This window comes from Trematomus bernacchii, unplaced genomic scaffold (genome assembly GCF_902827165.1).
Source record: "Trematomus bernacchii unplaced genomic scaffold, fTreBer1.1, whole genome shotgun sequence".
Taxonomy (NCBI): Eukaryota; Metazoa; Chordata; class Actinopteri; order Perciformes; family Nototheniidae; genus Trematomus; species Trematomus bernacchii.
In genome coordinates, this window is record NW_022988043.1 from 2575117 (window position 1) to 2590390 (window position 15274).

The window sequence follows — 15274 nt, forward strand, 5'->3', positions numbered from 1 at the left end:
TGGCCTGTGTTTGATAATCAGTCAGCCGTGTGTACTTTTGGAGTGATGCACGTGTTTGTCTTTGATATTGAAGCTCTTCTAATCTAACATTCGTTTGTTTTGTGTTGTGTTTCAGAGCGCTCTCCCCACAGGCCCATCCTGCAGGCCGGCCTGCCCGCCGACCGCACCGCCGTGGTGGGCAGCGACGTGAAGTTTGAGTGCAAAGTGTTCAGCGACCCTCAGCCTCACATCCAGTGGCTGAAGTACATCGAGGTGAACGGGAGCAGAGTCGGTTCTGATGGATTACCGTATGTCCGTGTGCTCAAGGTAGGAGCTTCCTCTTATCACTCCTGCAGCAACAAACCAGTATAAATTACTCTTTTGTATGCTTCTTTATATATTGCCCTGTATTGCTATGCCACTTATTTTCTTAGATAGCCAGTAGTTGCAGATCTGCATAAAAGTCTTAAAAGGCATTCCATGTGTGAATCTAAAAATGTAGCCCTTATTTATTGGAAAATATGACTTAGATTAACCTTTCAAATCTCTGAAAAAGGCCAAGACAGGCAGTGGAGCTAAATACATGTTTTTCCTGATAAAACACATTTTATATTTTACAATCTATAAATGATAGGTATCCACCTTTTTTTTTTTTAAATAATAATTTACTGCATGGCTTGCACATTAGCGTCACGCAGATCAGGATAGCGAATCCAGCAATGTTTCATTTATTATTTTAGAGTTGTTTGCTGTGATGCTCAGAGGAGATGCAACATTTGGCAGTGAAAATTCTATGAAAAAGGTTTAATGTTTCACATATATTTTGGGCCAAATGATTGTTTTTCTATTTAACTTTGGTTATCTGAAAGTTGATCTTACATCCTTTTTAGAGTGGCTTAAAGCGGTAGGAACTGAATATATGAAGTGTATCTTGCTATTGAATCTCTGCACATAACCAACATGACTTCTCCTGAATTCTTTACTGTCATTTGATTTTCTGTGATGTACATGACATGTTTTTATTTCCAGCATTCTAGTGTCAATAGCTCGGACGCTCAGGTGCTGACCCTCTACAATAGCCGCGTTCACACCAAGTACTTTGCCGTATTTAGTGCCGGCACTCAGAGCCCCGGCACTTATGACCCCAGGGCATTTAGTACAGATCGCGTTCACACCGGAGTACTTTTCCCTGAGGGAAGATTACGCAAATGAGCCGCTGACGTCACTTCGTCTTCTTCTGCTTTGGGTTTACTGGCAGGCAGCAAACAACTTCACGGCGTATACTGCCACCCGGAGTCCCCGGCCGGAAGTCCCCGGAGTTGGGGACTGGCTTCAGTAGAAGCTGCTGGGACTCCCAGCAGCGTCTACTGAAGCCTTCCGAGTAAATCGCCAGAACGCCGACACCTCCTCATCTCCACCGCTCCCATGTTTTGTTTTGTGTTGCCATAAGTTAGTCTCTCTGCGTTTGTGCGCTGGGCGAATGCTAATGCTAATAATGCTAATGCGAGGATAATACAATGGCGGCTCTACAAAACATTTCAGAGTTGTACGAGGCGTGGTTTGCAATTCGCCAGAACTGGGGCACTTTTTTCCCCCAGGAAAGTACGATCTCTCAGCAGGCACTAAAAATGGGGGTAAAAGTTCCCGAGATTAAGCGCTCTTTTTGGTGTGAACGCGACATAAGGGGTACTAACGGAACTAAACGCGAAAAGTACGGTGAAAAGTACTCCGGTGTGAACGTGGCTAATGTGACTAAGGAGGAGAGCGCAGAGTATATTTGTAAAGTGTCCAATTATATAGGAGAGGCCCGATCGTCACCAGATTTTCTTCCAGCTGTCCTCCTTCTGCTGACCTATGTTCCCCAGACCTCCTGTTTTTATCTGATGCTTACGTAGTTTGTATGATTGTGAGTGTGAGTGTGCCCTGTTCTGCTGCAGAGTTTTCCATGTTGCCCATCTATTGCATGTAGAGATGAGACTGAGGTATTTGATGTGGTGATGGGGTGGCCCAGTTCAGGAGTCAACCTAACCCTCTTCTCCACTAATGGCGCATTTCCACTACACGGCCTCGCTCGGTATGGCTAGGCCTCGTTAGGACTGGCTCACTTTATGGCGCATTTCCATTACAGTTTAGGAACTGGGGTAGTATCTAAAGTAACGCAGTGTAGGCGGAGCCGTGACGTCATCTTCAATGAGAACCCCAGAAAAACAACACAGCCGTTAGCTGTTAGCACTCAGAGCTCACAGCTCCTCATATATGTTCAGAAACTAGACAAAAGTTAAACAAGTACAAACCACAGACTGTCTGTGTCATGGCGAATACAGTCGCTGCTTTATTTATGTCTGTATAGGCCGTTGTTGTGAGTGTGGACGGTCGGAGCATATACTGCGTTAGCTTAGCCAATCTCCATTTAGAAAACACGCATTTTAAAAGGTTTTTCGCCTGCCGTCTGTCTGCAGACTTGTCAAAGCATTAATTCATGGTTTTTACTAACCGGTATCAGTATGTTGTTACTTCGGCATCATTTTGAAACGTGTATTACAATTAAATCACGGTCAAATATGTCCATCTTGTTGCAGTTGTAGCCCCCTTGCCAGCGATTCTCTCTCTAGTTTAGCATACTCAGCCCGACTCAGCCTCGTTGTCTCTGGCCCTAGACCCACGATTTTATGAGGCCAGAAAAACTGTGAATTAGGACCCGCCGGCCGGTACTAGGCCAAGTGGAAACGCAACCAAAAACGGGCCGCTGACGTCACAGCCCTCTTAAACCGTGCTCCGCGCTGTCGTGGAAACGCGCCATTAACAGAAAGGAGAGTCCTCTGCAGGGGCTCTCTGTGGTACTTTGTGGGCAGATGGTGTTGGATCGAGGAGGAGAACGCTCCTCCATCCCCTTTCTCTTTCAGAATCCTTTACTCATGGTTACCTTTCCCCTCTTTGGCCTCTTGTTGGGTCTGCTTCCTTTGTTACTTTCTAGACTGCTGGCCTTAACACCACGGATAAGGAAATGGAAATCCTCCAACTGAGAAAAGTGTCTTTTGATGACGCTGGGGAGTACACCTGCTTGGCTGGCAATTCTATCGGGTTCTCTCATCACTCTGCATGGTTGACCGTTGTTGAAGGTATCAGTGGTTCTGTCTCTCCTATATTTACCATTTTCCAACTCCAGCCTGGCTCTCCACCTTTACATTGGCCAGAAAAGAGCCTGACTCTATTTCTGTAGAAAAATGTAAGAGCAATCTACCATAGTAACATATTGAGGCTTTCCAAAAACATTGTCTCTGACCCCAACCACATCCTCAACAGCGAATATAAATTATAACCATCAAATCAGAGATACTGCTTTCCAAAATGTATTAGGATGTGATTGAAGCAATGTTCTGGGCACCAGTCAACTCTAAAGTTAAATAATTAGTTTAATCCCAAATCAAATGCATATTAAAGGGTCTTGAAAATATTGTCTTTAGTGATTGTAATGTTTTGTTAAATTTCTATTGTCTTGTTTATTGTCCTAACTATTTGTCCTAGTTGATGTTTGAAATGGAGCTGCTGTGATTCAGGAAATAATTCACAATCAAGTATTGTGTAGATTAATTGATCTTTTAACCTGGTGCCTGTATTTGTTAATGCTTGAGCAGGCTGCAGAACGAGGTCATGAAGAGGTGTGTCTGCTGCTGATGGAGAGCTGTGCAGCGCTCTGCAGCCAGGCGAACAACAGGCTGCTGCTTCCCTTCCAGCTGGCACCCCAGGGAGACCTGCAGGAGCTCTTGAAGCCACCTCGGTGACCACAGACACACTGCATCTTCAAATGTGCTGCGAAAAAAATACTTAAACTCAAAACCTACTAGGTGAGGTCAGGATTACATTCATCTTCACCTGGAAACACCACATGTGGCTACATTGTTTTCTAAGGCTGCAAACATTTCACGATAATACATTTGTTGCTGCTATATTGTATTGCCATGTGATAAACACTTGTGTATGCTGCTCTTGCTCTTTTGCACTTTTTGCATATCATGTATTTGTTTTTGTTTTGTTTATAAATGTCATTTTCTTAAATGTTTTATGTGAGGGACTGCGGATGGAAAGTAGCTCAAAGCTAATTCCGACATATTTACGCTTGACACATTTCTTGTTTTAAGTGTTCATTAATGTGCAATGTCCCTGCCAAATAAACAATTCAAATAAAAATAAAGAATGAATTGCCAACTATTTTTATAATCGGTTGAGGAAAAAACGATTATATTCTCTGATTTCAGTATTTGAAATATGATTGTTCTAAGGTTTAATTGACATTTTATTTAGAGTTTCGGACGACACAAGACATTTAAGGACATTATCTTGGGCTGGGAAACACTGAACGACCACCATTCTTTTCCCCACCATTTTCGGACTTATTTTCTTGAAGATATTTTTTGACATTTTTATACTTTAATTAGATAGAAGGACAGATGGACAAGAAAGGGAAATAATACTGGGACAACATTACAAATGATTCATCAATGAATATAATCTTTAGTTTCAGCCCTTTTTTCCTCCCTTATACATCAGCAAAGAGCCGCTGAACAAAACTGGGAGGATACAACATTATATTGCCAGCTTCATACCATAAGTAACCTGATTTGGATTTCTAGTTTACATTGATGCAGTAATTACACCTCCTAAGCCATATAAACTTGTACAAAAAACAACACCACTGTCCTGCATCTGTTACTGCTCCACTCTTATCAAGCTGTCGTCAAATTCATAATAATTCTGTATCAGACATCAGCGTTTGCATTATTGACTGTTTTCTCTGAACATATGTCAGGTTTATGTTGTATTAAAACCGGAGGCCAACATCTGGGTTATTTTGTTAAACTTTGTCGGACATTTTGTTATTTGTGGCAACAGGGGGAGCTATTGCCCTAAAAAACAAATGTGTTTTTTTCCAGCCCACCATGTGAATTAGCTGGCAGCTCACACACAGTGACCTCATTCGATCCTCACAACACACTGTTGGAAAACTAATCGAGGGGACTGTAAGATAGAGAGAAAAGTTAGTAGATAGGACGTCATAGATGGACACCCCTGATCTGCCTGTACAGTAAACATGTACTGTGTGTCACATACCACACTCTGGTATCTATTCTGTATTAATGGAGTTTCCAAGTGAACACAACAGCAGACTTTCTTTTTTAAACTGCCAACTGGTTTTTCACACATCAGTGATATCATTAGTCATACGAGGATCATTGCACAACACAAGGCTGTGCAACATAATGCACTTATAGTCACATTTTGCTACAGATGAAAAACCAAAAAGGCATTAAACTATCTTTTTATGGCATCTTTTCTAATTTGTTATGGAGTGTAGAAGAGTCCTGCTCTGTCTACATATTTTTGCTCCTGGCTTGTTGCTAGCAAAATGTCTCAGCTGCTATTACTGTAACTAGTTTTAAGTCTCTTTGTAAAAGCAAATATTTTGAACCCATTGCCACTGGTGTAAATCTTTTACACTTTTAATCTCTGAGAGCAGATGTTGACGGTTGAGTTTTTCTTTGTTAGTGAACTTTCTTATCTAGAAAACCTGCTGCTAATTTCTTATTCCCTTTGTTATCTATATTTCTTTGTGTGTCTTTGTAAAAAAGGCAAAGCTAAATACTAACTTCACTATCACACAGTGTGCATCTGTAATTATCTTCTTCTTTTTTTTAACCCTGCTGTGCTGGAATAATTTTTTGAACTTTCCAACTTTTTTAAGGGATTAGCAGTTATTAGGTTTTGTCTTTCCATTCTCACACAGACATCTCAGTCCTTTCTTTAGTTATCAAAGGCAGCACACATCACTGGGACCCTTTTCCAAAACCAGTGTTTATATGCAAAGGGAACAAAGGATGGAAGCCTCGGGGTGAATAAAGGAAGTTGATATTTACATATCTACTGAGACAGATGGAAATACTTTCAACTATTGTCTCATATACTTACTTATTCAAAGCATGTTCAATAAGTAACACATGCACATACGAGAGGCAGAACCCCCCCCACTACTTCTGCGCTCCTTCAGTCCGCACAAACACGACCCAGCGACAGAAAAACCTCTCTCTGTAGTCTGAGGAACTTTCATTGGGTCCGCTGGTGGGTGGTGTTTCCAAACTACCTTCAAACCACATCCAGTGCCGTGACTGGAGGGGTGCCAGGCCACATCTGGAGCTCATTGCAGCTGACGCCACACAGCACAAGGAGATGGGGTGTCGAGAGGGGGGGAGGGAGGGGGTAGACGGGGTGGGACGGGGGTATTTTAGCTCGCAGAACTAAGCCAAAAGAGCTGTTTACGCTCAGTGACGAGTTCCTCCTTCCACTCAGCTGAGGAGCTGTAACTAGGATCACCCGTTTTCAGTGCCACATGTCAGTAATAGCAGGGGTTTACTCAGCCTATTTTTCCCTACTTACCGAGAATATACCCCTGCTTGTTTTCTCAATGGCAGAGGGAACAAAGCACATTATGCTATTTGAATCAAACCAGTAATTTTGACTGGCACACACACTATCACACCCGCCCACAGCACCTCCTGATTGTTCCCTTGCCAGGTTCTATGTAACATATTAAGTTGATGTCTAAGATTTGCTAGCAGTGAGCAAGGTAATGAAAACCCTCTGTGTCACTCAGTAAAAGCCCAGGAATATTAAAGGAAAGGGCCTCATTCTTTTTTGATAATTTTTTCACGAGCTGGTTTAAATTTGAGAGCTGCTTTACCCCCTTATGTGGAAATAATCAGAGACTGGCCTGTGGTGGGTGAAAATAAGCAGCCTTTTCGGAGGGGGGAGGTTTGTTTTCAATCAACTACGCTATTTACCTTTGTTTTTTCAGTACAAATATTACAACAAGTGATCTACATGGATACTGTGTGACTTTTAAACTAGCTTTTGAACGCTTTCCCGTAAAAGGAGGACTCCACAAGAGGAGGAATTTGGATTACAGCTCTGTTTAGTGAGATTTATTTGGAAAGCAATGAAACTTCCTGGCCCTGGAACCCACTTCCACCATAATGAGCCCAAGTTAAACCAGAACTGGATGTTATTTTTTCAGAAATAGAAGGTGGTCTGTGTGCCATGCTTGTGTGGAGGATTTGAAGTCAGTGCTTTGGACTTTATTTAAACAGCGCTTTAAGCTGTGAGCGGATAATGAGAAGATTTTGTCCTCTTTGAAATATTCTTCAGTTTAATGGTTGTTTAAGGTGCAAAATTAATAGTCTGTGTGGCAGTCCAACACTTCAAATATATAATGAACCGATGTTTTCCATTTGGATGTCAATTATCCAACAATTATCGCCATTTTTGGTGATCTGTGGATGCTTGTTTTCACAGAAAAAAGGGTCATCTGGTCCTTATCTCTCCTGTGTCCACCTGTAGGCTACTAAAGTAAAAGCCCGTCTCTTGCCTCCCAGCTGCCCTGGCAGAGCCCGAGCTGTCTGACTTATCCCGGAGTAATCAGGTAAATGGCTGGCAGATGGGCACACATTAAGAAGTGGAGTACCAGACTCTGGCACTGAGCACCGCCCCGATTCGTCTCATCTGAACCGGGAAAATCGGGAGGTGTTGGGTGAGGGGGCGTGTGTAATCAAATCTACGGGAGCTGCTCCTTAGAGATGCTGCTTAATCCAATTTAGGCCCACTCCCACTTCAAAGCAGCATGTTGTCTGCTGGTTGAAGTGATGTTGCAGATTTTACGCTCCCATTTTCCAGGTCATCGGGTGACGCGAGCCATGAGTCCAGAGGCCGCACGCAGCTCTGCTCGTCCAGGCGATCAGCACTGTGACTGGGGGAAGCGGCTGAACAGGTGATCCAGCCAGGGGTGGGAGAAGTACTCAGTTTTTTCACTTAAGTGAAAGTTATCATAATGCAAAATGATTTAAGAATCATATATGTATATTAGAAATATTGATGTTTGTCTTCAAAGGTAGGGGTGTATTTGAATCACTTTTTATATAGCTTAACCTATGTAATTTATCATGATTTATTTTGTATTATAATCTAAATATGCAAAGTAGCTAGCAAATAAAGCTATATAATGAAAGAAGTGGAGTAAAACGAGCAATATTTGCCTCATAAATGTTTGTGAGTGAAAGCGGCTATTAACATATTTTAATTTGAAGTATACATAACTCAAGTAACTCAAGAGTAAATGTACCTAGTTACATACCACCACTGGATCTGGCCTAACACAAATTGGGACCATGTGATCGTGTTTTTCCTAGACATAATAAAACTCATTAGCATCATATTATTTCCCTCAGAAAAACTTATTTTCAACCACATTATAGACCATCCAGTCATTTTTATATTGAATACAAAAGCCATGTCAGCAGAATTTGGGTTCCCGCAGCCACACTTGGACTAAAATTCATCAAGCACAAGTCTCCACCGGCATCCATATTCATGATTTCTCTGTTATTGTGGGTATATTTGAGGAGGAAAAGTTTATTTTCCCAGATGTATTTTTTTTTTACTTTGCGGTGGATGGTTTCGTTTTATTGATTATGGAGATGTAATCTTCTCAAAAGCCGGCCCAGACAAACAACCCATAAGCTGTACCATATGAGTCATGGGACAATTAATGAAGCTTTTGGGATCATATATCTAGGTCCCATCATACCGGACTGTTGTAAGAAATCACATCATTATGCATCACCTGCCAAATCTGCAGAGGACCTATTTACAGTGTATGGCCTTAGCCCACTCACCACTTCCATCCTATGCAGTTATAAGTCACGTTTCTTTCTTTCATGTTGTCTGTTTTCTCCTCTGTAGTTCAAAGCAAATGCTTGAGAATACACCCACAGACTGCTGTTGATATACACGTGTCAGATAATAAACTTCAGACGAGAATTGTGAGGAAGGTTGGTTTTACATGACGATTTGGAGCCTTTGAAGACACTGATATAACACAAACCACAGATAATTATCCCCCAGCCTCTCAGCTCTATGTTTCTTTATTGGTTCTTCTAGCGTTTTTCTACTCATTATTTAAATGAAGAACTAATACTGTATATTTCAAAGTTATATTTCTACTTTTAAAAATAGTTTTTCAAGTAATAATACATTTTCAGACAAAGACAATAGTGAAACAGATAACAGGTTAAGCTGAAAACATTTTTAATATACGCCTGTTTTTATTCAGCCATGGTCAGAAACAGCAGACTTCATGCAGAGAAAAGATCCTTGATTTTTATTGGTCAGATTTCTCATTGATGGGAAATATAGCTGGAGAACAACAGAAGGGCTGAAGTAGCTGCTTTTGATAGGGATTATTCACTCCTAAAACAATGCAGCTGACACCACATTCGTCACAAGCTCTCCCACAACACCAAACAACCAAATATTCACAACCGCTATGACAATACTCCCATTCAGTGTGAATGACCAGGGAACGCAACACCGCGCTGCACGTGTAATTGAACAAGATGGTTACGCTGATGAACTAAGACTCATAGAGGCACGCCGTCCCTCTGTCAGCAGGTGCCCGGCACACACTGGCCCATTCATATGCGCATTCCTGTCTCTCCACTCGCAGCCCAGCAGGTTCCTCCCGGCCACTCAGGACAGGGGCTGACGCACACAAAGGGTCTTCAATCTGCCTCAGACAACAGGCAGCATAAAAGGCCCGGAAAGCCACAACAGCGCTGTGTCAAAGAGCAGGCTGGGGGTAGTGAGCAGAGTTTGGGGGGCCCTGTGTAGAACAGGGGCTCCGCTGATGGATGGATGAGGGCTGGGCTCAAACAACGTATAGTGGAAGGCCTGTCTGAGGTTTTTCAGCATAAAGGAGGATATTTGTACTTGCCCAGTAACAATGGAATGCAAACACGAGAAGCAAGGACAATAAAACACCACTTTGGAGCGATGAAGAAGCTGCTAGGGAAATCATCATGCAAAGCATCCCTGCAGGCAGATATTGTTCACTCTGAGGATTGCATGACTCTCTGTTTGTTCCCATGCTGATGCAAGGCTTATCCTGCCTTCAGTTTGCTTTTGCATAGGGTATTCCTGGCTTTAACAGTGTCCGGCATATTTCCTTACGCTGAAAGGAAGTGAGGAGTGATCAGAAATGCCCCACCTCATCTTAAAACAGACCTGTGTTTGGGCTACACGACGCATCCTAGCAAAAGTTCAACTGACTTTAAATCATATGTGGCCCTGGTCCTGATCTCTAATAATGTAAATTATCTCATCCTTTGAGCACATTTTTAGCATTTTCTTACAAATGAAAACTAACGGTACTGTGTAATTATTAATACAAATCATAAACTTCATTTTATAGCCTTTCCTGTCGGCAAGTTGCCTATATGTTTCTTGAGCTACCATGGCATGAACACATGACTGCGACAAGTTAATGATTAATGATTCAAGCTTTTTCAAATTAGCGCCACAAAATACAAGTTCTGCTTTCATTCGCTTATGTGTGCCAGTAAACCAGTATGACAGTATGGACAGAATGGCTCCCCTTTGCTGCTATAAACAACCAAAGACTACGTTTTATTGTTTTGTTTTTTCCCTCTCTCTCTCATCTGTTTTGCACACATTTTACCACCCAAAGCTTTTACTGTGCAGACTGGGGTGAAGCGTCTCAGATATATCAGGCAGGTCTTATCATCAGTAGAAAACAATATGCAACCGAAAGAATAAACAATCTCCATATGTTATGACTACTGCCAAGGCTTTCTTGTCTTCTGTGGAACTTTTCTAAATCATTAACAGCTTGTTGCACATCCCAAGGGAACTCTTTATCAGTGACACAAAGAGAAGTGTCTATAAAAGATCTGGTTTCTGTTGCATCAAAGATCGTATCAAGGTTGTGTTTTGATGCTCTGAACTCGTAAGATGTGGCTGATGGCAGCATATGCACATTTTACTCTCACTATTAGTTACCCTAATAAACATGCTTGGGGTTGTCTCTGGTATGTGTGCAGTTGTCAGATCCACACTCCATCTGCTACAGTCAGCAGCTCACTTTGAAGCTGCAAGATAGTTTGAGCTCAAAGTACATTTTACAAAAAAAGATGGTAAAGATATTTTAGAAGAATATTTTAAAATAATAGTTTTTTCTTGCCCAAGAGTTTGGTGAGCACATTTAAAGGCCAACCACTTTCATGTCTGTAAGTGAAATAAATCGTCAACTGGCTGCAGAGGATTAGCTCAGCTTAAAGGGGCCCTGTGATGCTCATTCTCAGATGCATATTTGTATTGTGTTCCTCACAGTGACAGATTTTCATTCTTTAAAGTGGACCTATCATGCTATATTTGAAACATATATTGTAGGGCCATACCTATATAAAACATGTCTGTGAAGTTTTTTTTTCAAAATACCAAACAGATCATGCATTTTAGCCATGCCTCATTTCGCTCTATTTGCTCTTTTCCAGCCCTGTTTTTGCAAGAGCTGATTCTGCTTTTGTGGCAGACTCCAGCGCCACTCACAGGCCTGGCATATATACTACAGCGTCTTCAGCGCTTTCGAGCGGTCTCTCATTCCCCTGATAGGTGGAGAGTTGCCCATATAGGCGGAGCACCCCTTTTCTGACGTCAGAAAAATTCTAATAATAATCAGCTCCGTTGCAGCCCCGTTTTTAGAGATTTGGGTATGGAGGAAAATAGAGAGGGTTGTGTTTTCTGACACTTGGTAAGTTCCCTGACACACCGGGGACACATATTCATGTATAAAAGACGTACAAAAGTGCATTTTGCATGATAGGTCCCCTTTAACATTCAAAAAGGTCTTTATTTTTCTCATACTGCCTGTACCTCTTTTCACCCTCTGTCTGAAACCAGAGCCCAGTCTGCTCTGATTGGTTAGCTGGTCGGCTCTGTTGTGATTGGACAACAGCCTAGAGATGTCCTTTCCCTTAGCCTATCAAGTACAATGTGATGGAGTGCTAGCTAATAGGAGCGTGAGTGTTACGTAGTGACATCATCATGTTATGAAACAGAAAATGTACTTGCTTAACTTCATACAAAGTAACAAATTCTGACCACCTGCACCTCTGTAGATGCTGATTAAAAGAGAAGTGTTACATTCTTTGTCCACTAAAATTGAGGTTGCAGTTCGCAACCAGCTGAATACGTCACTTTTCCTAGTGTATTGAAGACAAAATGGCCTTCAGGTAACATAGAAATTAAGGCCCAGACTCCACGGGAACGCATACGGCAAAACGCATAGGATTAACGCAAACGCAAACGCCAAAAAGCTTCCGTCTACACGCAATATACACCGGATTGTGTCTTGCTACACGAGACAGCTCCGTTTACATCCAACCGCTGGAAAAGCTGCAGTACATATGCCGAGCCTGTACGTGGCGCTGTAACTTCCTTCACAAAAGCAGCAACTTCCTCCACAAAAGCAGCGAAGAAGAATGGTTGTCATGGCTGCACTTCTGTTTATTCTCCGCGGTGGGGGCTGAGGGAACCGGGCAGAGTTTTTCGCCGGTCAACGTGTGTTAAAGTTTAAATCTTCCGGACGAAATTATAAAAGTGCCGGTCAAAGGTCTTCTTTGTTATTTATTGAGCTTTAAAACAAATGAATAACGACGATATAATGATATATAATAATAAAATACACGGAGCCTGTCTCTTTTTCCTCTCTTCTGACAGCGTCAGTGTCTGTCTCATGCAGCAGCTGATCCAGTAATGATGACTCGACAGTAAAAATAAACATATTTATAACTAGTTTAGGTAGTTTGAGAGGTAATTAAAATAGCTAAGGGTGATGATCTGACTTGAAGTGTGTGTTTTGCTCCCGCTGCATCACAGTGGGAGGAGCTGCGTGTCTCCGTCTTGTCAGATTAGACTTCCCTCGCGTTTATGTCCATATCGAGATAAAGATAAATAATCTGAATTCAGTGTTCAGTGTACTTTTGCGGGGGTGAGCAGCAGAGGCGGGGAGAGGCGGGGCTATTGCGTCGTCATTATCAGAAACGGATGACCGTATAGGCTACCACACGGCCCCGTTGGACCCCCCAGAGCGCTCCGTTCCCAGATCTATCCACCTTTGGACCCGTTGTCGTTAGCAGGGTCCGTTTCTACCGTTCCGTTACGGCGTCGTGTAGCTTAAAGGGCTATACGCAAGAGAAATATGCGGATACAACCCGTTTTCGTTCCCGTGGAGCCTAGGCCTAAGTGGTGCCCTCGGGGGTCGCTTCTGCAGAAGTGCCGAAAACTGCAGTTGATGGAATGACCACTTGTCTATAGTCCCCATGTCAGAAATACCAAACTTTACAGGAGAAATATATATATTTACAACCTGATTAATAAAAATGAATGTAACGAATACTCTTTCAATTTGGAGTGTTGTGCATTAAGAAAGATCTTGCTTTCTAAATAAAGTACAGTAAAAGAGCCTGTACACATTCAGAGCAGAAGTATCTTTATCTGAAGCAAAGTTGTTGTGTTTATGTGTGACTCCTTAGTACTGGTATTTAAAATACTTAATATGTCTCTCCAATAAGGTGAATATAAAGCCACCTCATTTTGCGAATGTCTGTAACATCTCGCACATTGCATGGAAGATGAAAGGCAAACACATGTTGAACATAAATCTGTTTCTTTGTCACCCCCTTCTTTTAATCAAACTACCACGCCAGGCCTCATATGTCTCGGCAGCTTCAGTCGTCAATCATTTGTCAAGTGTGACATGAAATCAAAGACCATATGAGCTCCTCGGATATGAACTATGTGTTTGATCAGGCTGTGCAAACTTGTGTTTGTGCTGAGCTAGCAGATACATTTGAAATTCTGATGCTCTTTGAAATGCTGCCAAAGCTTATGATCTTTACGCCAGCACAATAAAGCTATTTTATATCTTGCTTTGAATAGGAAGTTGATGAAAGTGCTTACGTTGTGTCAGTTCATTAATATTCATTTTGGTAATCTGGATCCCTGCAAATAACACATTTTTCTCCTTAGACACACACTCATCATATCCTGCACCCTTTCAGCGAGCAAACATATTTTTACACTGTCTTTACACGTCTCAACTTGTGCTCTTTTGGTGTAAAAGCAACTTTATAACGTATCATATCATTTTAAAAGAGCTCAACTTCTTTCCAAATTGTAGTTCTTGAATTCCTTGAAACATTTACATTTGAGGAAATATAATTACGGTCTTAAACGCTTTTGAAGAATGGATATTTTAGGTATTTTGAGATTTTCCCTGTGAGCCTTTGGATTTGGATAATGTTCTTTGTAAAATGCAATAACCATGTATTGTTCTTTGTTCTTCTATCAATGATCCAAACGTGTCTTTTTAAAGTAAAAGTGGTGTTTGATCAACTCTTCTGTGACCTTTATAGTGAGTCTGTCTGTGATGTTCGAGTGACTTTATTTAACTGTAGTTTGTTATTTATTTTATAAACTGTATATCTTACATATTGTCTATATATTTAAAGTAACTATGTTGTATTCAGGACTTAGCTGTGTAGTTGGCAATTAATTTATGTAGTCAATTTCCACTATGGTAGTTGAAATGTAACCCAGGAGCACTATCATTATTTATAGTCTCCATAATTAGCCTGTGTATGGTGATCCCACAATCCAAAGAGCGTTGTGTGGAGCTCTGGTGCTTCGGATGGCTGGGGGAGCCAGGTTTCTACAGGGAGACCTGAGTCAAGCCTGAAAATAAAAGCCTGAATAAGGCCGGAATTCAAAATGATTCGACTTTCAAAATAAAAGCCACTCTTTCGTCATAAAGGGAGGGGGGATATAACAGCATTTGTGTGGAGTAAAACGACCATGATCTTACCACACGATGCATTGAATATCGATATGTTGTGGGGGGGGAAATCATATAATACAATAAAATAATACAGTGCACAATATTTCCTGGTGAATTTCTATTCTTAGGGCTCGGAGAGGTTGGTTAAGAAACAATAACTTTATGGAAATGTTCAAAATGTTTATACTATAAAATATAGATGCTGCTATAGAATATTTTACATTAAAATGGAACAAGTATCCTCCATGTGACGATTGTGTTGAGTTTTCGAAATAAAATGAAAATAGATAAATAAAAACTTGTAAAACCCACCATAGAACCATTTTAAAGAATACATTTATTCTAAAAGTATTTATTTATGATATATATTTGTTAAACAATATGTTTATACATTTTCATTCCTTTAAACAACAAGACACGCCATACCTTACACATACGTACAACAACAAATACAAATAAAACAAATAATGTTAAAAACAGAGGCAAAGACAAGATAGGACTTTATTTATTTATGATATTTAAGTTTTAATGTATTTTTCGTGAGTCTTTCATGGG

At 41.2% G+C, this 15274-nt stretch overlaps 1 protein-coding gene across 10 annotated transcripts in view; it reads left to right on the forward strand.

Annotated features, from left to right (window-relative positions):
* fgfr1a (fibroblast growth factor receptor 1a) overlaps nt 1-15274 on the forward strand; it is a 77420-nt gene that overhangs the window by 30657 nt on the left and 31489 nt on the right. For 9 of the 10 annotated variants that reach the window (XM_034117873.1, XM_034117875.1, XM_034117874.1 and 6 more), the window contains 2 exons: nt 116-306; nt 2954-3098. The exons of the other annotated variant lie outside the window; for it this stretch is intronic. In XM_034117873.1, the coding sequence (XP_033973764.1) occupies nt 116-306; nt 2954-3098 (336 nt within the window). The remainder of the gene's footprint in view (nt 1-115; nt 307-2953; nt 3099-15274) is intronic. 10 annotated transcript variants of the gene reach the window in all.